This window comes from Chlamydotis macqueenii, chromosome 1 (genome assembly GCF_036417535.1).
Source record: "Chlamydotis macqueenii isolate bChlMac1 chromosome 1, bChlMac1.mat, whole genome shotgun sequence".
In the NCBI taxonomy this organism is placed as follows: domain Eukaryota; kingdom Metazoa; phylum Chordata; class Aves; order Otidiformes; family Otididae; genus Chlamydotis; species Chlamydotis macqueenii.
In genome coordinates this window covers 33,126,935-33,149,395 of record NC_141556.1, presented here as the reverse complement: position 1 = coordinate 33,149,395, position 22,461 = coordinate 33,126,935, and the positions used below count along the sequence as shown (strand labels likewise).

The 22,461-nt window shown below is 39.3% G+C and overlaps 1 protein-coding gene across 1 annotated transcript in view; it reads left to right on the top strand.

The window, feature by feature from the left end:
- NELL2 (neural EGFL like 2) overlaps nucleotides 1-22,252 on the top strand; it is a 153,923-nt gene extending 131,671 nt beyond the window's left edge. Inside the window, exons 16-20 of the mRNA XM_086740018.1 lie at nucleotides 3,542-3,682; nucleotides 14,124-14,317; nucleotides 15,270-15,446; nucleotides 17,891-18,115; nucleotides 21,455-22,252. Of these exons, the coding sequence (XP_086596144.1) occupies nucleotides 3,542-3,682; nucleotides 14,124-14,317; nucleotides 15,270-15,446; nucleotides 17,891-18,115; nucleotides 21,455-21,505 (788 nt within the window). The 3' untranslated portion in view covers nucleotides 21,506-22,252. The remainder of the gene's footprint in view (nucleotides 1-3,541; nucleotides 3,683-14,123; nucleotides 14,318-15,269; nucleotides 15,447-17,890; nucleotides 18,116-21,454) is intronic.
- Nucleotides 22,253-22,461: the final 209 nt, after the last annotated feature.

Here is a 22,461-nt window from a genome sequence, read left to right as displayed (position 1 = left end):
GAATGTTTCACTATAGGACAGGGAAAAATTATTACTGGCTGCTTTTCCCATACTAATAAGATAATTTCAGTTGCCGATACTTTTGCAGCACTTTCTGAGCCATGCTATACCCATTTGAAAAGAGAAATCGTTTTATCCAAATGTCAAGAAAATTTTCCATGAAATCACTGCTTTGGCCCTGCAAAACATATTTCTGCTGCATTTTCTTGTTTAACAGAGTTGCGACGGTTATATTTTGTCCCGTTACAGAGCACGTCTCTACTAGAATTAATAATCAGCATTAGCTAGGAAATTTAGAACAAAATTCTGTGCATAAGGAACATCTGTATTCTGAAACCTACTGGCACATGCTGTAAAATGTCACTTGACTAAAAAGTTAGTGATGAGGAGAATTGTTTTGGATTTCTTTTATTTGCTGCAAAATCATGTAAGGAGTAATGGATTATTCCGCGTCGATGCAGCAATGGTTCCAATGCAATGGTTTCAGACAAACAGTCTGGGAAGAATAGGATGTTTCTTAAAGACCAGTTCCATTCCACAGTTTTTATGCTAAGGTTTCTTACGTAACTCCAGTCAACTTTGCATGCAGCTGTAACAAAACCAGAAGAATGTATTTCTTTGTTTATTGGCATCTGTAAAAGCACATCATCCGAGTAATATTTCTTGTGAGATAGGTTTGTCAGCTAGTTTGCAAATAAATAGAGAAAAGCTGCTTTTTTTTTTTTGTCAGTTTACCAATACTGACGTGACATTCCAGCCTTGTTTTTCCTGAATAATCGGTGAGTTCATCAGAATGCATTCAGCCTGTGCCTGCAATATTATGCTTATAATTGTAAGGCTTACAGATTCACAAATAAATTGTTCTGAAGAGAGGAACACAGGCTTTCTTTAATTCATGCCTGGTACTTTGACCTAAATAACACTCTTTTCTCCACCTCATCACCAATAAATACATTCCGCTTTCCCAAGGAAGAAATACATGCCATGCAGTGTCTTAATGCACATTATTAAGTGGCAAGTCTGTAGATTCATATTGAGTCTGAACAACAGCTCTGCTCTTCCAGCCTCTTGAGGTTACATGCCTCATTGATTCTCTGGGGCTTGTAGCTTTGGCCAACCCCAACAAGTTATCTTATACTGACCAGGTGATCCCAAGCATTTAGCACTTAGATTTTGTTCTGCCAGGCAAGCTGTCTCCTGGGCGACGTATTCCCCAGTGGTAAGGGAACTTCTAGACTGTAGTCCTTTCTTCTTTTCCTTTCCTTTTTCTCAAGTAATCTGTGGGTATGTGAGTGAATAGCAGCAGATAAGGCACAGACAGCAAACCAACCTTTTCTCACTGTAGCAACATAATTTTCATTGATCTTCCTCTGATCTCTCAAACACCTCTGAGGTCCCACTGGCTCCTGGCTGCTCACACGAAAAAGGCAAGAGTTTATAGTGATTTAGAGAGAAACACACTGAGCAGCGGAAGGTTGTAAAGGTTTGGCATTTCTCAGTCCTGCAGCAGGACTACTTAGATGATTATCCTGGAATTCATAGTGAAGTTGAAAATTCAGTGTTTAAAACTAATAGAGAGTTATGGCTTAATTTGTGGTACACAAAGTGGGAAAAATGTATGTTTGATGCAACATCCCAGCAGGAGCACTGGTAATTTTCATCATCATAAGTACTGGTAAAGCACACCAGGCACACCGAGTCAGAGAGACTGTTGATAGAAAATCAGACAGACGTAATAATGAAAATTTCTAATGACATTTCATCAAGTAACTGTAAAGCTTTTAAAAACCAATACACTTATCATATGGTTGTACAGTTATTCCAAAGAGACTCCAAAGAGATGCTATTTGGCATGGCAATAAAATACCGCCTTACCCCGTAGCGTGTAGAAAAAAAATGCACCTCAAAACCAAATGTGGGTGACTGAGTGATACCTAGCAGTGTATGCAGATGTCTCCCATGTACTTAATAATACTTAATAATTTTATTTCCTTCAAATGTGGAACAAAGTGGTTTTGATGGATAAGGAAGCCTTGGGTTTTTTTTTAAGTTTATTTTTTAATAGAGGCCTCATAAGAGACTAGAGGGAGCATATCTTTATGCACACATCAGTATTCTCAGAAAAGAGATTTGTGCCCTTATTGCAGCTTACAATTGATTTTCTTAGCCAGTTTACACTTTCTCCTGTGAAAATTAAAGATTACATAAATGGGAGCTGACAGGGACTGTGGGCAGAATTTTTTACATATTTTACACGTATCTCTGGTCACATCACACCTCTCCTTTGTAGCTGCATCCCAGAGGATACTAGATCAACTGCTGAGGTATTTTTAAGAGTTTGAGTCTTAATTTGTTATTTTAGTTCTTAGTTTTAAAGATTCAACCTCTAAAAGAAAGGTTAAATCCCTACTTTGGCCAGAGTGGCCAGTACATTGAGGGTTTATTCATTATTCAAACTCATAGTGGGGAGGTTCAGAGCTTTTTGTTTCTGAAGGCAGTCTGTACATGTTGTGCCTCCCTCTGTGCCGGTTCCATAGGCACCTCTTGGTCAGCTGGCTGCTCAAGTAGGTGTGCTGTCTTTCGTATAAAATGCAGTGATAATGCAATGAACCTGATAAGGAAGGACACATTTTTATCCCTGTTTGACTCCATACTCCTGGTATTCCCTAACTGTTATCAACACTCATGCTCTCGGACCTGTAATACGACTTACTGTGTAACTGAAGGCACTGGAAATAAACATGTCACAAAGTTCTCTGCATCTCTGCAAAGTCCAGGAGTTCACGTGTCTGCAGGACAGGCTTTGGTGGATTTTGGATCTAGTGAGTGTGTCCAGAAATCCATGCTGTGGTGAGTTGTTACGGCAAACTTCAGTCAGTGGAAGCTGATCTTTTAAGAAACACACATCCCAAAGGAATTATCAGGAGGAGGAGAATGTGTGATATTTCATTTTCAGGGTCTAAGCATTTGTTTGGAATCCCATCTGTTCTCCTTGGTGGTGAGAGAAGAGACTCCAGGTGGGTATGTTCAGAGTCAGAGGTGCTGGTGTAAGTCAACAGGAACGCCACAAAATAGGGAAGCCCTACTAACCTAAAATCAGTGTCACCAAGAGCATAAGCAAGGACCAGAGTGAGTATTTCATGTTTTGATATGCCTGTAGGAACAATCTTTGTTTATCAGGCAGCCTGCACTACTCAAAGGGTTAACATCTCATTATATGTACTAGGATCCAATTCCTTTCTTTGTACTGTGGGTAACTTACATGGATGTCAGATTATCTATCACGTATTGTGACAAAATGAGTTGCTAATATGTCAACAGTAATTTGGAATTAGCAAAACGTTCACTGTTGGCAAAGCCAACACTGTTAGCCAAATCATTTTATGGAAATTATTCAAAACTTTACTGCAAATAATTCTGGGCAACCAAGTGTCAGTAATGAAAATACTTCTGTGAAACCCAGAAATACCAGAGACTTTTTCTTCTGTCAGATGAATTTCCTCTGTGTGAATTTTCTGGTTTTTTTTTTCTTGCTAAACAGACATTGATGAATGCTCAGATGGCTTTGTTCAGTGTGACAGCCGTGCTAACTGCATTAACCTACCCGGTTGGTACCACTGTGAATGCAGAGATGGCTACCATGACAATGGGATGTTTTCACCAAGTGGAGAATCCTGTGAAGGTCAGTATCTAAAAAAGGTGGGGTAGTGTTATGCCTCATATTACAGTAATGTCTAGTCTCTTTGAACGGACTGGTCAAATATTGTCTTGGACACTGTATCAATGAAAGTTAAACCTTGACCCAAAGCAATTGTAGCCTAAATAAGCATCATAAACAAAAGACAAAAGAAAATAAAGTATGAATATTCCTAACATATAGGTTGAGCATTAGTGGCCATTTCTATGATTTGCTAAGATAATATGTGAAGTCAGGCATATTGCTTAAAACAGAGTTTCTCTGGCCCTGCATCTGCTTCTGTTTGTGGTCCTTGCATAAGAGATTTCCCATGGGCTGATAGCACGCGCTGTAATCCATCACACCACAGTAATCTGCTTCTATGTCAGGTTCTTTATATGTAGAAATGGGCCTCAATCTAGACCTTAGTTTCTCCACTTCTTTCCTTGTACACTGAAATAGTCCTTGATGCAAATATTTCCCATTGCAAAGAATGATTATGCAGCCCTGACACTCTTACCCACGCCTGAGTTAAGACTGATGCTTCTCCTGTGCATAGGCTAACTGCTTGTAGAAAGTTGTAATCTGAAGAACAGCCTTACAAAATGGGAATCTCAGTGGACTTAGGGCTGGGGCAGGGTGCAGCAGACAAGAGAGTTACAGAGGGGGAACACGGAGATGGGAAGGTTTTCTTTCTTTATGAATGATGTTAGAGAGAACAGCAGGTTAGTAAGAACACTGTTATTTTCAGATGCCAATCTCTTAGTATGGAATGTTATTCAGCTCTTAAAATATTGCATGCTGCTGCTCTTAAATAAGAGAACAAACGTATCTGTTTTGCCATGGACTAGTTAGAGCAAAGTTAGGAGAAGGGAGGACCCTTCTGTCTCTGAGAGCTGGAATATTCAGTGCTTCACACAGTGTAAGCTTTCCTACCTTGCTGTTTAAACTCACATTGGTGGGCTGCATCAGTCCCAAAGGGAAGCAATTGAATTAATTTCACTAAGGCAGACACACAGACAGTTCTCCAGGAGCGAGAATGACCTTTTCAGTACCCCCATCATCAATACTTTATTTCAACACATTTTCACCACAGCTGAAAGCCTGTATTCCCAGGAGGAATCAACGATTTGAGTCAGCCATTGCTTTTGTAAGTCGGGCTTCCTTTGTCAAGAACTAACTAAATGTCAACGTTAGCTGGCCAGGTGTTAGGACAAGAAGGTGCAAAGAAGAAGTTGTGATCCCTCTGATTATAACATTGCCCTTCTGTCACTCGTAGCACAGGTGATACTCTAGGCGGGTATTTATGGGAATATTCTCAATACCCCAGGTTTTATCTTCAGTGTCAAGATAATATTTGTCTCATGGGTTGAAGACAGCGGTTTGGCACGTGCTGTCTCAAGAGATATACATGATACAAAGTGACTCTGTTAAGATGTGTGCAAACAAGCAACAATTAAGCAACAATTTCTAAGCAAATAAAAAGCCAAGGAATAAGAAATACAGGGATTGCTACGTGTATGCACAAGTGGCAATTATTAGAATGTTTTGACCTTTTCTGCAAAGCGTCAGCAACTCTTTATTAAACATACACAGAGGATAACAAGTAATTAGAATTAAATCACAGATGCCAGGAAACTATTTCCATTGCTGATAGCCCTAGTCACTAACAGTGGAACACTTTCAATTTGATTGATTGAGGCTCCAAATTTTGGAATAGGTAGCAACTTGAGATAGGGAGGAAGGTTAGATATTTTATTAGTCTTACTATATAACTTTTTATTGGATTGAAGCCTGTGACATTGTGTCTCAGCCAGAAAATAAAACCTGAAAAGGTATGAAGAGACAGCCTAAAATCCGTTGCAGTATGGAAAATTAAACTTCCAGTAGCAGAGCACAGGAGCGCAAAAGCAATTGGTTTCTGTGTTGTCTGTGGGAGATTCTCCTACTGGGCTCAAAGACATAGGAAAATGTATTTCTTTTGTCACTTCTTCAGTATCCCCTAGTTAGAGGTGATTAGATTGAGCTGTTGGTGGGTGGTTTTTTAGACAGTCACTGTAACGGTGGAGCAGCTTCCAGGCTATTCTCATCTCAGATTTCAAATCTCAGTTCTCCACTTCCCACCTGCAGCTGTATGAGCTTTTTGCTGCATCTGGGACCAGTGTCCTCTGAAGCTTTCTGGTTTGTGCAAGTGCTACAGCTTTCAGAACTGTAGAAGAAACAATGCTGAATTACACTGAAGAGAAACTGTGCCTGCCTTGATTTCTTTCTTGGGGGAACAAAGAATTTAAATCTTGTGGAAATTAGGAAATGTCCTTCAAGGGCTTGTCCATTTTGCTTCCTAAGAGGACTGCTTCAAAGTAGTGTTTCTCTGGAGTGCATAATAGGCTTGGTTTTGGCTCATCATTTGTAAGTTTTAGTTACTTTGAATTAAGTTTCCTCTTTCAGTGGAGAAAACCTTTAAAAGCTGAGGAAGTGTGGATTCAGATCTTTTCTGTCTTCGTTGTTCTATATGGTCTGTCTCAAATCTGGGTTGTCTGTGTCCCCTGGATGTGTGCTGATAGTACTACAGAAAGCAATTCTGTAATCGCTGTTACTCAGAAACTTGTTTCCTTCAGCAAAGGCTACAGTTCTAAAGATTCAGGTGGAGACACCTCTGTTAAGAGCACAAAAGCAGAAGAGCATTTCTTTAAAATCATTAACAGAATACCAAAACTGCACCTACCTCCTTTGCAGGAAATTATCCCATTAGGACATCATACTAAAAATTCCTAGCTAGAGGTTGACTCCTTGGGAGCATTAGGCTTCGTCAGTGCTGGATAATGAAATAATAGTTGCTGAATTGCCTGTTTTATACACATATTGACCTTGGCTACTGCTGCCTCTTTGGCATGACTGAGAATATTGAGTATTTTGACTAATGTACTTGAACACAGAAATTCATGATGCCATTTTATTGTACCTACAGGCAATGGAAGACCTAGAGATTCCTTTGCTATTAGTTTTGCTTCACATTATACTCCTGGGTAGACCTGTGGTCTCTATAACAGTTACCAAGAGAAATTATGGGAAATGCAACTGTAGGGCTTCAACCTCTTAGCAGCACTTGCTGCTTTTCCCTTGGAAATAAAATTATGCATCATCTTATTTCCAGAAAGGTGGTGAAAGATCAGCTGCTTAGTCTTTGAGAACTGCATGGGTTTGGGAAACCTTAAATTTTATATATATGTAAATGCAGCATTCAGCATGGTATATTACCTCATAATTTCCTCTTTGCCCCCCTACAGCTTTTCTTTATAGTTCCTTTATACAGTCATTTTGGTGCTCTGGAGGTTGTCTTTCATGTACCATTTCATAAAAGAGAGCTAGGCTAAGATAGTATATATTGCAGCCTCAAGCTTCATTGCATTAAAAAACTGTAACCACTGAGGGCAAAATTCTAAAATAAGAATGTTCAGACCCAGTTAATATTTGCTCTGCAGTTCTGTGTAAGATCTTGTTTCCTTTGAATTTGTCCCCTGCAATGTCTAAAAGCTTCCAAAATCAGTTGAAGAGAGAAGCTGTATTGGTTTGTACCAGAATAGTGCAGGTTATACCTCATCAGCTGTTGGACGTTTTGCATACTTCCACATCTGAAGAATAGCTCACCTAATTAATGCAGCCCCTTAGCACTTACCAAGAGTATCTGGCAGGTACCAGCTGTTTTTGGTACAGAATATGAGATAACATACCTTCACTCTCAGCAGGTACCGCATTTTTTAAATGAGACAGGTGCGAATGAAAGGCTTGGAAAACATCAATCCAGAATGCCCAATTCAAGAAGGATCTTTTTGGTTGCAAGGATTTTTTTGTATGTGTGTGCTCTGAAATGTCTTGTTAGGCTCTTCATCTGCTGTCCTGCTTGCAGAAGTAGAATCACTTCCTTCTCTGTGTAACAGAGCAGACTGCCTGACAACACAGAAGGCTGGGGCTCAACTTGAACAATATTTTCCACAATTCAGGTTAATGAGGGCTGGAGGCATATTACAAGCCTCAGGATGCTCCCCAGCCTTAATGAATGAGCAAAGTCCAAAATGGTCACTTCATCATCCATGTCTCTGGATCTGGAAGGCAGAGGAATTGGTGACTGTTGGGATGTCTGAATTTATCTCACAGTACATTCGGTATTTTAACTAGTACATGAAATTTCTTGTAGTTGAAAAACCGCTGTCAGTTCAGAGTCCTACACTTAGATCTTTCTAGAGTGCTGGTAATGCTTAACAAAAGCTTTGTTATTGATAGCACTTAAGGAGACAGGAAATAAAGAATGACTACTCTTCAGCAGGAGATCTTACTAGCACTCACAAAGTGCCATCAAAATTCTTTTGCCTTTACTCATGATCATAGAAGGTCAATAAATAAAACCATAAAGTGTCTTTTTTTTCCATCCATCCCAAAAAAGCTGTAGGCAGTAAGGCTTCATTATTGAGTTTGAGAATGCAACTTAAACATCACCAGACAGAAGGCAGATATGGAGGTGCATTAGTATTTCAACATTCTGGAGTGTAGGCAGAGTACAAAATTGGCAGAGTTTATAATCTTTTATAGAAGGACTAATAAAAGAGAAACGTGACCACTACATTTTATAAGACAGTAGTTTGAACACATTTACTGTATCATGAAACCACATTTCTGTGAAGCTGGTGTTACCGGCATCTGAAGTCTCTGCTCTTCATCTTCCACATCTGTTAAGCACTCTGACAGCTGGCTTGCATGAATTCACGAATAAATTATTCACAATTCACTTGCTCTTTGAAGAATGATTACATCAGTCGATAGATTTACTTAGGACAGAGAAGAACAGAAACCAAACTTTCTTCTCAGGAGAGCTTGGGCTCCCTATCAAATGCCCTCTTTCCTGTTTTGCCTTAAGCAAAAAGTATTCCGGTATCCTCATGTTGTCACCTTGCTGAGCTAATGCTACTCCTCAGTTATTTTATCTCTGAGAAACTTCAGTTGCTTCAGAGTAAAGGACCTGTTCACCCTCCCAACCCACCTCTTGCAACAGCAGGTTTCTCAATGATAGAGATGTTCGTCTTTTCTTTACATAGATGACACTCTAACTGATAGCAGAACAATTCCATTAGGAAACCAGAAGGAGAGATTTTTTTTGGCTTTGTGTGAACATCCTGCACGTAAGTCTGAATAGCTCATCAGAGGAGGCAAAGTTGCAACTTTCCATCAGCTATATCAGAATGCATCTCCGAGCCCTTTGCCACTACCTAGCAAGGCATACACAGGTTATTTTCTAATTACGCCTTGTTCATGGTCCTTGTCAGTTTATTGCAAGTTTTATAATCTGTCATTATCAATATTGTATTTGTGGGATTTTTCCCAAAATATTATGGAGCTGTTATTATTTAGAGCTATCCACAGTAGCTCCAAGATCTCTCTCCAGAATTGATCTAAAAGATTGATTTGATTTTTGAATAGATATTTCCCCATGCACTTTACAATTGAATCTCATCTGACATATTTGTTTACTCAGTCAATATAATGAAATATCTCTATATTTCACTATAATTTTTTTTTGTTTTTAATACTTTCTTATCAACAGCCTTTTCATCTTGCTGTTGATCCATTTCTCCAGATGACTATGTATAGTGGACAGCACATGTTCTGGTACAGATTCTTGGAGAACTTCCCTGGGACAACTCTACATTGTGACGGCCTGACCATTTGTTGCTGCCTTTTATTACTTACTAATTAACCCGCTATTAATCTGTGAGTCAATGGCCTCTTTTATTCTGTGGCACACAGTTCCTTTAAGGGTGTGTATTATGCAAAGGCACTCATGAAGTTTTCGAATAAAAATAGTACATTATATGAAATGTATCCCCACTTTAAAGTATTTTTCATTAGTATGGTATCCGTTTACTCTGAATCTGTACTATAGTGTATATAAACAATCTTCTTTCTAGCTGAAAACATTTTATCCTTTTGGCCACTAGTTTTAATTCGTATTTAAAATTTAATCATTTTAACATAATTTCTGCTTTGAAAATAAAAGCACTACTGCAGAGATTTTTTCCAGCCTTTGAAATTCCTTTAAGGATATTGAACTTGGGTACACTGTGGTCACTGTTGGTCACCAACACGGAGTAGCTGCTCAGTAGAGACATTTTGAATCAGAGCCTGCACACTGCTCAGGGCCAAGTCAAGCAGTGCTTTGTCTCATTGGGATTCTTTGACTATCTGTTCCAAGAAACAGTCAGTAAATCTGTTAAATACAGTCTTGGGTCACAACCTAGTGGGGCAATGGAAATTCCCATTTTTATGGAGTTTTCTGCCTTTGCAATCTCTCAACTGTTACAAATGGAGTTTAGTCATTCCAGGTACTGTCACCATTTTGTATGGCTTTAGTCCAGTATTTTTCCTGTGTAGGCATGAAATTAGATGTGATACAATTAACTCCTAGATTTCTGTAACAGAGAATCATAGAATAGTTTGCGTTGGAAGGGACGTTTAAAAGTCATCTAGTCCACCCTCCCTGCAGTGAGCAGGGACATCTCCAACCAAATGAGGTTGCTCAGAGCCCCGACCAACATGTCCTTGAATGTTTCCAGGGATGAGGCATCCACCACCTCTCTGGGCAACCTGTTCCAGTGTTCCACCACCCTCAGTGTAAAAAATTTTTTCCCTATATCAAGTCTGAATCTACTTCCCTCTGTTTTAAAACCATTACCCCTTGTCACATCACAAGAGGTCCTGCAAAGGAGTTTCTCCCCATCTTTCCTATAAGCCCCCTTTTAGGTACTGGAAGGCCACTATAAGGTCTCCCTGGAGCCTTCTCTTCTCCAGGCTGAACAGCCCCAATTCTCTCAGCCTGTGCTTGTGAGAGAGATGCTCCAGCCCTCTGATCATTGTCATGGCCCTCCTCTGGACTCTCTCCAACAGGTCCACATCCTTCTTATGTTGGGAGCCCCAGAGCTGGGTGCATATGTGTCACTACTTCTTCATCCATGGTATTCCTTTATCATTGCGACATTAAGTTTTACCCAGGGATGATGGTAAGAAAAGGTAAATCCTTAAAAGTGTGTCAGATCAAAGCTATTGTAATTTTTAGTGTAGGTTAGATAAATAAGAACTAGTCCTCAATTTAGCATTAGATAACTAGTTACATTTTGTTTCAGGATTTTTCTGAGGCAAATCTCCAAGTCTTTTGAGACTTAATGTTCTAATGTCATAACATTCAAGTTGCTTGAGTCCTAAGCAGTGTGTTGTAATTAGCCTGAAGTGAATTATTTGTTGTTTATTTTGTTGGTTTTTGGTTTTTGTTTTTGTTTTTTTTTTTCCCAATAATATGAGAGCAATAATAACATGCCCCTGTGACTGTATATACTGGAAATATGCATCCCATAATCCTCCCCTCTCCCTTCTTCAGATACAAAAGATGCAGGGGCCAGTGTACCTGGTCCATATGGTTATGGAATTTGGAGAGCTGGTTATGGCTGTGAACAAAATGTCAGTAACATAGAATTTCACCACCCATTATAAATCCCAAGTAAAAAAGCTGAACAAAGTGTTGCTTGGTATAGATGATTTGTGTGCAAGTTCTTTGCAGATAATGCCTGAAGTTTGATGTGGATGAATAATGCAGATGAGAATTTCACACATGCAAAGTTTGTGTTTATCTTGCTGTGTTATAAACACACAGCTGTTTCTAATTGGGTTAGAATTGAAACCTAAATAGCTCCTCCTTTGGCCAGGGATATTTAAATTGTCCTGTTCAGAACATCTATTTTCATGAATCAAACAATTGAAAAAAATAAGGTTGGATCTCAATGTTGGATAAGCTCGGCTCAATACCAGAGTCAATGGTGAAGCCTTATTTATTTCTAATAACAGCGTACTAGCCATTAGCATGTTGAAAAACAAACCTCAGAAGTATTTTCCTCATTGGCAAATTGTGAAATACATTTGTACGTAAGTGCCAAATGCAGACTTCGTGTTTCTAGGGTCACCATTTGTTGTTTAAAGGAAACTGTTCTTATTTACATGACAGCTGAACTTCATCCAAGTGTCTCATTAAATGTGACTGCTTTCAGTTAAGTGGCCAGGTTGTTGAGAAGTGATATTATTCATTTATGGCACTAGCTATTTGAAAGCTTTGTACAAAAGAGTGTTTTAAACAAGTGAACACAAGTGTTGGAAAGTCATTTATTAAAAATTACTTCAATGATAAAGAGAATCCTGCTGTTAATCTGAATGATTATATTTAAATATAATTTGTGTTTGCTCTCTTTATTGCATAACTTAAAACCAGTTAGACTGAGTATATGGAGATCTTGATTTTAAATTGCCAAATTGTATACCTTTCAGTATGGAATTAAGAGAAAACAGAAGGAGAGAGCAGCTAGCTCTTCCGTCCCTCTGCTCTGCCCAGACCAGCATCACTCAAACCATTCCTGTTAGCTATTTGTCTAAAAACCTTCAAGGCTAGAGATTGCACAGCCTCTGCAGGGCCATCTGTTGGGATGGGTTTCCCTGTCTGATGTGCCTGTGATGTTTCAGCTGCTCAGGGCTGTGCAAACTCGGCCACAGAGTTAGGTTCATGATCCCAGCTATCTTCTGCCCTGTTGTAACAGTGGCTGACTCCAGGTGCTTCAGAAGATAATCAGGTAGAAGATGTGGAGATAGGAGATGATTTACCTGTTCTGGATTATCTGATATGTAAATAAAGGCACCACAAACCCAAATGCATGAAACGTAATCTCTCCTCCAAAATCTGTTAGCATTGCAAATTGAATATTCTTGCTAGCTTTATAGACTTTTGGCTATGCAGTTTTTTTTTCCCCTTTAACATTCTGTGTCAGTGAGCATCATAGTTTGTCTGTGCAGTGTATGAAAAGTTATTTCCTTTTATCAGGCTTAAATTTGTTGTCTTTCAGTTTCATTCAGTGTCCCCTGTCTTGTGTGTACAGAGAACAAAAGCTCTCAACGTGTCTTCTCTGGAGTATTCTTTTTTTTTTTTTTTTTTTTTTTTGTTATATCCCTTCTTGCTGATTTTCTTCTAGACATGAACAACCCCTTTATTTTCAGTTCTTCTCAAATGACATTTTCTTTATCCTTCCCATAAGCCCTAGTAATTTTGCAATACTTTTTCTATTGAGATGGTGCCATTCTTATTGCATACAGTACTTGAAGGAAACCCACAATACTGCTTAGTTATACAATGGAATTCCAGTAATTTCCCTACTGTTTTTCATCTCAATTCATATTCATGTTAGCAATTTGTTTACTGGGTTTTTTTTTTTGACTGCAGCCACACCTGGAATTGAAATGATAACTGAGTTATTTTGCTTTAAAGTGAATGTGCTTGAGGTGAACTGGAGGTTTCGTTTCCATTATTGAACCCAAAACTGAGTGTTTTATTAAGTTTTTATGCTGATGGTGAAAGATATATACATGACCATGTTGCTTATTTTGTCTTGTACTGATCTGTTGGGCAGTTAAGTATCCCACCACTACTTTTTAATGAACTCTAATTAAGAGCTTGAGCCAGACTGTTGTGAAACTGTATTTAGAATTGAACTCAGTGTATTGATATTTACAATTGCTGTAGTTCTAGACTTTACTCTTCTAGTATTTTCCATGTTTTATTGCATACAGTTGTTTACTTCATGCCCTTTCAAAGCTTTTATTTCCCAGATTAATTTTCTCCATATGGACAGCTGAAAAAGCTAAATAAAGTCTATGCAAGTTTGCCCTTGCAAAATAATTGTGTGCACCTTGGTGAAGTAGGCCTTTAAAGGTACTCCTGAATTCTTTGAGACATGACTGTTTTGAAGTAATTTACCTTTATTCACTGGAGGCATTAATTTTTCTAATTTATTTTCTATGCTAGACACAAGGGCTATAGATGTCACTGCAACTTGAATAATTAAAATATTCTAGTTTGCACATCCCTGTAAATGATGCAACTTAAAGCATGGTGTGCTTGCTTAAATGAGCTTACAGGTCAGACGTTGCCTTTCATGTTAACTTCTCAGTAAGTGAACTCAAATGTGCTAGACAGAGTTAGCAAAATGATTTGAAAACAAGATTCTGCAGCTTTTCTTGTTTAACCGCAGACGTCTCATGAACGTTTGCCACAAACTAGTGCTCTTTACAGAACTAAGAATTCTTTTTGTTCTTATGTTTCCTATGATTTCTTAATTCTAACTACCTCAATAGCATTCACTTAGAAAGATATATAAGAAAACTCAAAATACCATGTTTTAAAAGTTGATGTGACTAAAAAATATTTTTTTGTGAACTTGTAAGGTACTTCTTCCCATTCTGGTGAGATGCAAATTAATTTTCAGCTGAAGGCTTTAATGGTCAAGAATCATTTATTTTGCCTGTCACAAGAGCATTTTTGTTAATTGAATGTAGTCTAAGAGCATTACATGACATGTTTTTGCAGACATTGATGAATGTGGAACTGGAAGGCATAGCTGCGCCAATGACACTATTTGCTTTAACTTGGATGGTGGGTATGACTGTCGATGTCCCCATGGCAAGAACTGCACAGGAGACTGCATCCATGAAGACAAAATCAAGCACAATGGTCAGATTTGGGTGCTGGAGAATGACAGGTGCTCTGTCTGCTCATGCCAGGTCAGTAGAAATAGAAGTAGCTGCTTCTGCAAGATGGTGGTAGGGATGGAGGGAAGAGCATCATCACTCAAGTGAAATTCCTGTTTTAGCTGCCTTCTCAGGTGTGCATGTGGTGCTACAGAAAAATTGAATTAAATATTATACAGGGTTTTGGGGAGAGCTTTTCTCTAATCTGCAGGAGTAGAACTTCCACAGAAAGTTTATTATATGATACTAGAAGAAGGATGAGAGTACTGTTTTGTCAGCAGAGATACCACCTGTGTTTTCTGGGTGGGAGTAATGGCATTTTCTTGCAAAGAAACTGTCTGTCTAGACACATGTTGGCGTTGGTATCTGATGCCAGTATCTCTAGCAGATGGCTATAAATAGAAGTAGATTCTCTATCTGCGGAGTAATTCAGCTTAAATTTCTCAAATGTTTGCTGAGGAAAGCTTGATCCCAAGCTAAATGCTGATGAAGAATGAAGGCCCAATGCACTGCTGACAAAGTCCTGAGCATTTCAGCAGCTCAAGTTTCATGGGCATGAATTTAATTTCAGATGACCTATCATCTTCCTTATGTGAATAATTACAGAAGAGAGAGATTGATCTGAAAGTTTAAAGCAAGACTCGACTAGCATCCATATGAGAATGTCATAAACTTAATGCAGTCTATTAAAATTTGACCCTTGAGAAAGACACCCTTGGGTTTCATCACCTTAGGGGAGAGCTGCCTGAAGACTGGTTACATGAAGGATGTATATAAGACAATGGGGGAACTTTATGGTAGTTACTGAGTGTGTATTGTGGTTTCTGCCTCTGTTTGAATTGTATTTTGACAAAGTTATTGTACAGTGGAAAAACCTGTGGCTGATAGTGGCTTAGAATCATGCCAAAAAATCAATTTTTGGAACAAGTATTGCTGGAGTTGTGCAAATTTCCGCCATCACTCTGTGTCTGTCTTCCAACAACAGAGTGGATACGTGATGTGCCGACGAATGGTCTGTGACTGTGAAAATCCCACCGTTGACCTCTTTTGCTGTCCTGAATGTGACCCAAGGCTCAGCAGTCAATGTTTACATCAGAGTGGGGAGCTTTCCTACAACAGTGGTGACTCCTGGATACAGAACTGTCAGCAGTGTCGCTGTTTGGTAAGGCTCCTGATTACAGCAGCAGAGATAGGAGGGAGAAAGGATATGAGATTTTCTGGTCTGTGAATAGTTAGTTTTCATGCATTAGCATCCATTTAATTTCCTCTGGAGCATGTGTATAATTGAAATCTGATTTTAGAATTATAGAATGGTTTGGATTGGAAGGGACTTTCTAGTCCAACCCCCCTGCAAGGAGCAGGGACATCGACAGCCAAATCAGGTTGCTCAGAGCCCCATCCAACCTGGCCTTGAATATTTCCAGGGATGGGGCATCAACCACCTCTCTGGGCAACCTGTTCCAGTGTTCCACCACCCTCGGTGTAAAAAATTTTTCCTTATATCAAGTCTGAATCTACCTCCCTGTATTTTAAAACCGTTACTCTTTGTCCTATCACAACGGGCCCTGCTAAAGAGTTTCTCCCCAACTTTCTTATATGCTCCTTTTAGGTAATGGAAATTTGTCAGTATTGTCAAGTTCCAGTCAAAAATGCATTTTGACATAATAGACATAATAGAAGTTATTTAATCATGAAGATTGTTTTAGCAAAGAGTGGAGGTCATTTGGATATGGCACCGGCACAGCAACACTCATGAGTTCACTCATTCAAAGACCAATATAGCTGTATAAGGAAATTCTAAATATGTATTTATTATCACAGTTGATAATTTCAAAGATGCTGATAGACTAAAATTTATGTATTCATTCAGACATTCTGAGTAACAGAAAAAACAATAAGACTTGATGCATTTTTCAAAATAGTGAAATGAGTTTTAAAAAAAAACTTTTAAAGCTTGTGATCTTTTTCCTAGGCATGTATTTCAGAGTCTAAGCAAAAACTATTCTGCATAATGCCACTCAAGAAATTTCCGTGACATAAAAAATCCCAAGATAAAAGCAACTAGCTTTTATCACAGGTTATCTAAAATGTAAAGCCTAGTCCGTCTAGCAGCTTTCCCTTGTCAGGGTATCATGAATAACAGCCAGAAACCAATTTCTGTAGACATTGTGCTTTCACTGTTGCTGCTGCTAAAATCCAATGAAATACAGTCCCAGGTGCTTCATTAAATGTCTTAAAAACAAAACAAAACAACCTACTGTTGGGGATCTCAATAGATGTTTCTCTGTTTTCAAGATGCTAGTTCTGTAACTAAAGCCTGCTTTCTTTCAGTTGTCAGGGATTTTTTTTTGGTGACAAGGTATTGTCTACTCCTTGTACTGTCCATTACTACAAAAAGAAATTGAATTATCAAGATCGGTGACTGGTCTTAAGATGGCTTTCATTCTTACCATCATGTGATTCAAAAAGAGGAAAATTCACCCAGCTGAAAATTTTGTGGAAGAGTAACTTCACAATGCTTTCTGCAACAAGAGAAGTAAATGAGGAGCTGTAGCAAATCCCTGGGAATTTTTTTTTCCGACTTTTGTGCTGGAGATACTGAACTCATCATTCTCAAAGCCTTAGATACAGTTTTTGTGAATAAACTTATTTCCTAGGGTCAAATGCTATTCTCTTTGTCCCCCTGAAATCCAGACTACTCAATTTGTGTTTCAAATGAGCTGAGTAAGTTGGAGGTCACAGATGGACCTGCTCCAAAAGAAATATGCATTAATTACTTCTTAATTGGTCTTTTCTTTGACCAGTAGATCTGAAACTTTGACCCTTGTCCAGAGTTGAAGGTAAGCTGACCCCAGCTTCTAGTAACTGATGTGAATAATTAGACATCCTTAGATTTATATACAGGCATACAGTAACTTCCCCTAAGAATATCCTGGCCCAGCAGAAGTCTCTCTTTTGACCTTTTCATACCCTGTCTGTACTGAACCCATCATGCAGGAAATGTGATTAAGTTAGGAAGTTCTGCTATTCTGATCACAACATCCAAAATGGATGGCAAGTGGATGGATGTCCTCTCACTGAAAATGCGTTGGTGTTACCTTCTGCATTGGGCTGCTGATAGTATAACATGTGTAGTTTAGCCAATACATTTGTAACCATGACAAAGATAGATTCTAGCCCATCCAGAGCTGAATTTGAGGGCTTTATATGGCAAACCAACAGTCTGAATAGAAGTAAGAACTAGGTGAAACAGGAGATTTTGAAGGACTTTTGCAGTACAGCCCTGTTATGGCTTCTGTCACTTGCAGAAGTAGAACTTCACAAAGACAGATACATATTCTTTATTACGTGATGTTTGTGGAGAATTTCCAGCTGCAACTTGATGCAGTGTATATTGAAGTAAGTTAAAACTTCCTGAACACCATGCAGGAAAAAGCACCCAACTTCCTATGTCTCCTGCAGGCAAGGAATATCAGTGTTCTCTGCACTGACTCCTGAATAGGACCAGAGGGATAAAATTATCCAGTTAAGAAACATAATACTGAGTCAGAGGAATGGGTGATGAAAGAAATAATCTTCTCTTGTTCTCATAATATTTGTAAACAGCAAGGCGAAGTTGACTGCTGGCCCTTGCCATGCCCAGAGGTGGATTGTGAATTCAGCGTCCTCCCTGAGAATGAGTGCTGCCCACGCTGCGTCACTGACCCCTGCCAAGCGGACACCGTTCGCAATGACATCACCAAAACCTGCCTGGATGAAACCAACGTCGTTCGCTTCACTGGATCTTCTTGGATTAAGCACGGCACAGAGTGCACCCTCTGCCAGTGCAAGGTAAAGAGCATAAAAATTAAGCTGAGGTGCTTCTTGCCCAGCTTGTTCTGTGGCGTATAAATATTAATGCACTGAGTCCAGTCAGTGGGTAGTTGATGTCTGCACTTGTTTTGAAGCAGTGGAGATACCAGTAAAAGTCTTCAGCTTAGTTAACTTCACTCTTGCATGTGCTGGAAGGATGGTTTAATGTGCTGACAGGTCAGAAGCAGGACAGCAGCCCATGCTGCAGCGTTGTAACCGGTTCGTAGGATTCCTATGCACAAAGTTCACCCAGCATATGATATTTAAAAGCACAACAGTATTTATTGCTCTATTATAGCCTTGCATAAGCAGTTACTAGCATAAGCAGTTACAGTTCCTAGCATAAGCAGTTACTAGCATATTGTTTTCCCTTTGTGAGAGTCTTACCAACCCCACTAAGCCGGAGACTTAAGAGCCTCCACCGAGCAGGAGGGTGATGATCAGCGGGGTCAGAGCAGAGAAGGGAGGTAGGCGCAGCACCTTCAGGGCATCCCCTGTTGTTCGTAGCGTGTGCTCTGGGTCCTTTCTCTCTCTCTCCGCTCTGAGCCACCTCTGTTTATACCCTCAGCAGATTCAGTGGCAGAGTACTGGCCAGGTGTTGATGCACGTGTGGCCAGCGCATGCAGCAAGGCCTGCCAAGTACGTGCCCTGCTGGCTAACAGCGATTCCCGGATAGCAGCAACATCCTGCTCAATAACAACCCTCCTAGCTCCCCTCTCTGAGATAACAACCCTCCTAGCTCCTCTCTCCAACGTTGCGTTCTCACAGCTGGGTGCAGCTTGTAATCTCCCACAGTGGCCCTACACGGACCATCACTGAAATCCCTCACACAAGCGTGCTGTGGACATGGAAGTGGGCTTCGCTTTTCCACCAGGACAGTGCAGTTCAAGTTTAATCGCAGTTCTTGCTGTATAGCTCCATGCTATATTGGAAACATATGCAGTAACGAATAGTTATGTAGGACTAGACTTCACACAAGAAATTTATTCTGTGTGATTCTATGGCGTTATCAGAACTGATTGAATTGTTTTTTGAGAATAGTAATTGTTTTGAGAATAAAAGGACTAGTTATATAGTTGACAGCTTTCTTGCTTTAAAATTGATAGTATAGTCAACATAACGTTTAGAAAATTTTACAGTTTTTGTAGTCAAAGGAATTCATTGTCTGAGGAGAAAAATTTATGGCTGTGGGCTTAAGTGTATTCTGGCATCTCTTTTTAAAGATGCATAAGAAAAGGAGGTTCAGATAAGTTTTTCCATTCAAAATAAGCCTGTAGGGTGAATTGTGTTTTTCACAATCCAGTGCTGAAGAATGACAAAGAGTGTTTCTGCAGTAGCCAAGGAGACAGCAGGATTCATCCATAGGTCTTTAATTATTACTGAAATTCACAGTTGATTTTGGTCTTTATTCTATGTCCTTCCCAAGCAAGATACTTCCTAAACTCTAGTACATGGTACAATTAACTCCTTTGAGAAGGTGCTCTTAAAAATAATCTGACTTCAACAGCTCCTTCTGGGAGAGATGGGGAGTAAACGGTCATGTAGCAAGAAGCTGTCAAACACCACCTTCTTCCTTCCCTTTGCCTGATGCAATATTGCATGCAACAGCAGCTGCTGCTGTTGAGGCATAGTCCTTTCACGAGGGAAGCGGTATCTGCCAAGTAAGTGTAGGCACTTGTCTTGATGTGACAATGGGTTGGTGGTTACAAGAAAATGCTGTGATCTGACAGAGTGGCTAATGGTTAGAAAGCCAACTGCTGCCCAAAGGATGTTGAAACAGGCTTGCACGCAGAAACCCATACTTTTAGGGTCTGTAGCTGGTGGCATACACCAATCCCAGTGCTAGAAGTTACTTTTTGCTTGGGCAAGTTGCTGAGGTTTATGTGCATCCATTTCCCCATCTGTAAAACAAATACTGATGTGTGATTCTTCTCTAAAGCACTTTTGAGATTCGGTGATGGGAAATATGTTCTCACTGTTGTACTGCTAATCAATGGCAATGCAGAAGCCATGTGTCAGTTCTGCTGATGGCCACCTGTGTGCTGCTCCCACCTGCCCTTTTCTCTTAACAAAGACTGAACCTTTAGCGTTGACTTATTTGTATTCAGTGCAAACACATAAACAGAGTAATAAAATCCATTGCTGCATTGTGAACATATGTAAGATTAAAACTCTGCCAAACCCCACAGATGTAATATAACTCAGATGTGAATCTGCGTAACAGTGAAGATGTACCACTTTCTCCCTCAGCAAGCCAAATCTTACTCAATTCTGTTTACAGAGGAGTTTTCTTTTTGAAATACACTATCTGCCTATATTGGCAGCATTTTAATATTGTAGTTCTGCATGTAAGCAGACTACTGCCCCCAGATCAGGTTAATGCTGTGCCCAATTTGTGTAGTTCTCAGTCTCATTCGTCCTGTGTCACCCCGCTCTTTCCTTGCAGAGCATCACATGAAGGTCAGAGCTCCAGTCTAAGCCTCTCTAAGCAAGCTATACCAAAATAGGTTTGCACAAATCCTTTAAGAATTCAGAAACCTGGGCATCAGCTAAAGCTGACTTAGCCACAAAACCATTTCAAATCACAAGTAAAAAAGGTGGAGAGTAGCATTGTCTAACCTCCTGTAAAAGGAGTGAAAGAAAGTGTTTGAATGATGAAGACCTTGGTCTTTATGTATTTGGAGTAAATGAAAAATAATACACACCTTTGAGTTGCATTGTAAGAATCAGAGTTAAGAAAAGAAGTAGTAGAGATGCAGAAAACAATTTCTCCACTACTTTAATGATGTCCATAGGCAATCTGTTCCTTTAATTGCTAATATTCTCAGAAGAATGTCTGGACTACTAGGAAAAACTTCATGGATTAATGTTTGCTGGTGTTACAGCCAGGATGTATTAACTTGAAGCATTCAAGGCTAAATAAAACCCAGAGTCCCTTCTGCCTGATCTAAATAAATCTCCCAAGTGCCCAGTCTTGTTCAACAGCTTTGCATACTTGGGCAGATGCCTGATACCTTTATGCCAGAAGCGTTTCTTCCACTGATCCCAGCTTCTTTCAGTTTGACTGTTGTAGCTCTGTGATTACAGACCTCAGCAAACCAAGCAGTTAGAGGAATCATAATAGCCTGTTCCCTTGGGCAAGGAAAGGACATGACAACAATGCCATGAATCCAATCAAAATCTGTACATCTCGTGTTTTACAAATCTGTATGTTCAAATATGATGGGTGTTTGCAAATGGCTGAGCTTGTTAAATTGACTTGGTTTGTACAAAATGCTAATTGTTTCAGTTCTTCTTTCTGTTTTTTCCTTCCTTTAGAACGGCCACGTCTGTTGCTCAGTGGACCCACAGTGCCTTCAGGAACTGTGACACCAACAACCACCTCTCACAAGCAGTTTCTGGTTAAAGAATTTCCATTCACAAAAAAAAAAAAAAGACCTTTAGACCAAAAAATGTACAAAATTATAATTAACATTAGATTGGTTTTGTCCATTTAAAGTGCAGATATGTGATGAACTCGGTTACCTGAATCAGACTGAAATTTATGAGACTCAAGACAAGCTCAGATGTGTAAACCTTTGTATGAGGTCAGGCTCAAATCTTCTGGTTATTTGTCTGTTTGACATCATTATGCAGAATGTTAGGTTAGTGACACATTGTAATGCTGTACATAACGATGTCAAGATCCAAAAATCAACTAGGAATTCTTACAGCGTCTTCTGAAGCTTTGAGAGTCCAACACTTGACCAGATGCAGAGATTTTTACCTAATCGTATTTGGATCTGCACAAATGTGTTTGCTCACTGCAGAATTTAGCAGACATTTGAATAAAAGGATGAAGCCTTCAGGAATAAAGAACCTAGCAGCTAAGATGTGATATGTACAATATGTGCGCTAAAAAAAAAAAAAAAGAAGTTATTGTAAAAGAAAAAAACAAACAAAAAAAAAACAAAAAAGAAAAATCGTGATGCACAGGCATGGCTTCTTAATGTTTTCTGATGGGAAAAGTCATCAATATTTCCTTGTTTTACTGCACTTACTATTATTTCTTGATTGAATTTGTTCAGTATAAGCTCGTTATTGTGCAAATTTAAATAAATATTTCTCTTACCTTAAGTTTCTGTTTGTGCTGTCTTTCCTTTTCAATAACGTCATTTTCATGTGTGTTGTTACTGTTCCATCTTTGCCGGTATGCCCAGGCAGCTGGGTGATACAGGTGCAGTATTGCCCATCTACCTCCTCTACATATGGGAGCTTCTGCCCAGCACAACCTTATGCCTATCATGTCTTTGCTATTCTGAGAACACATAAATAACTTCATGCAG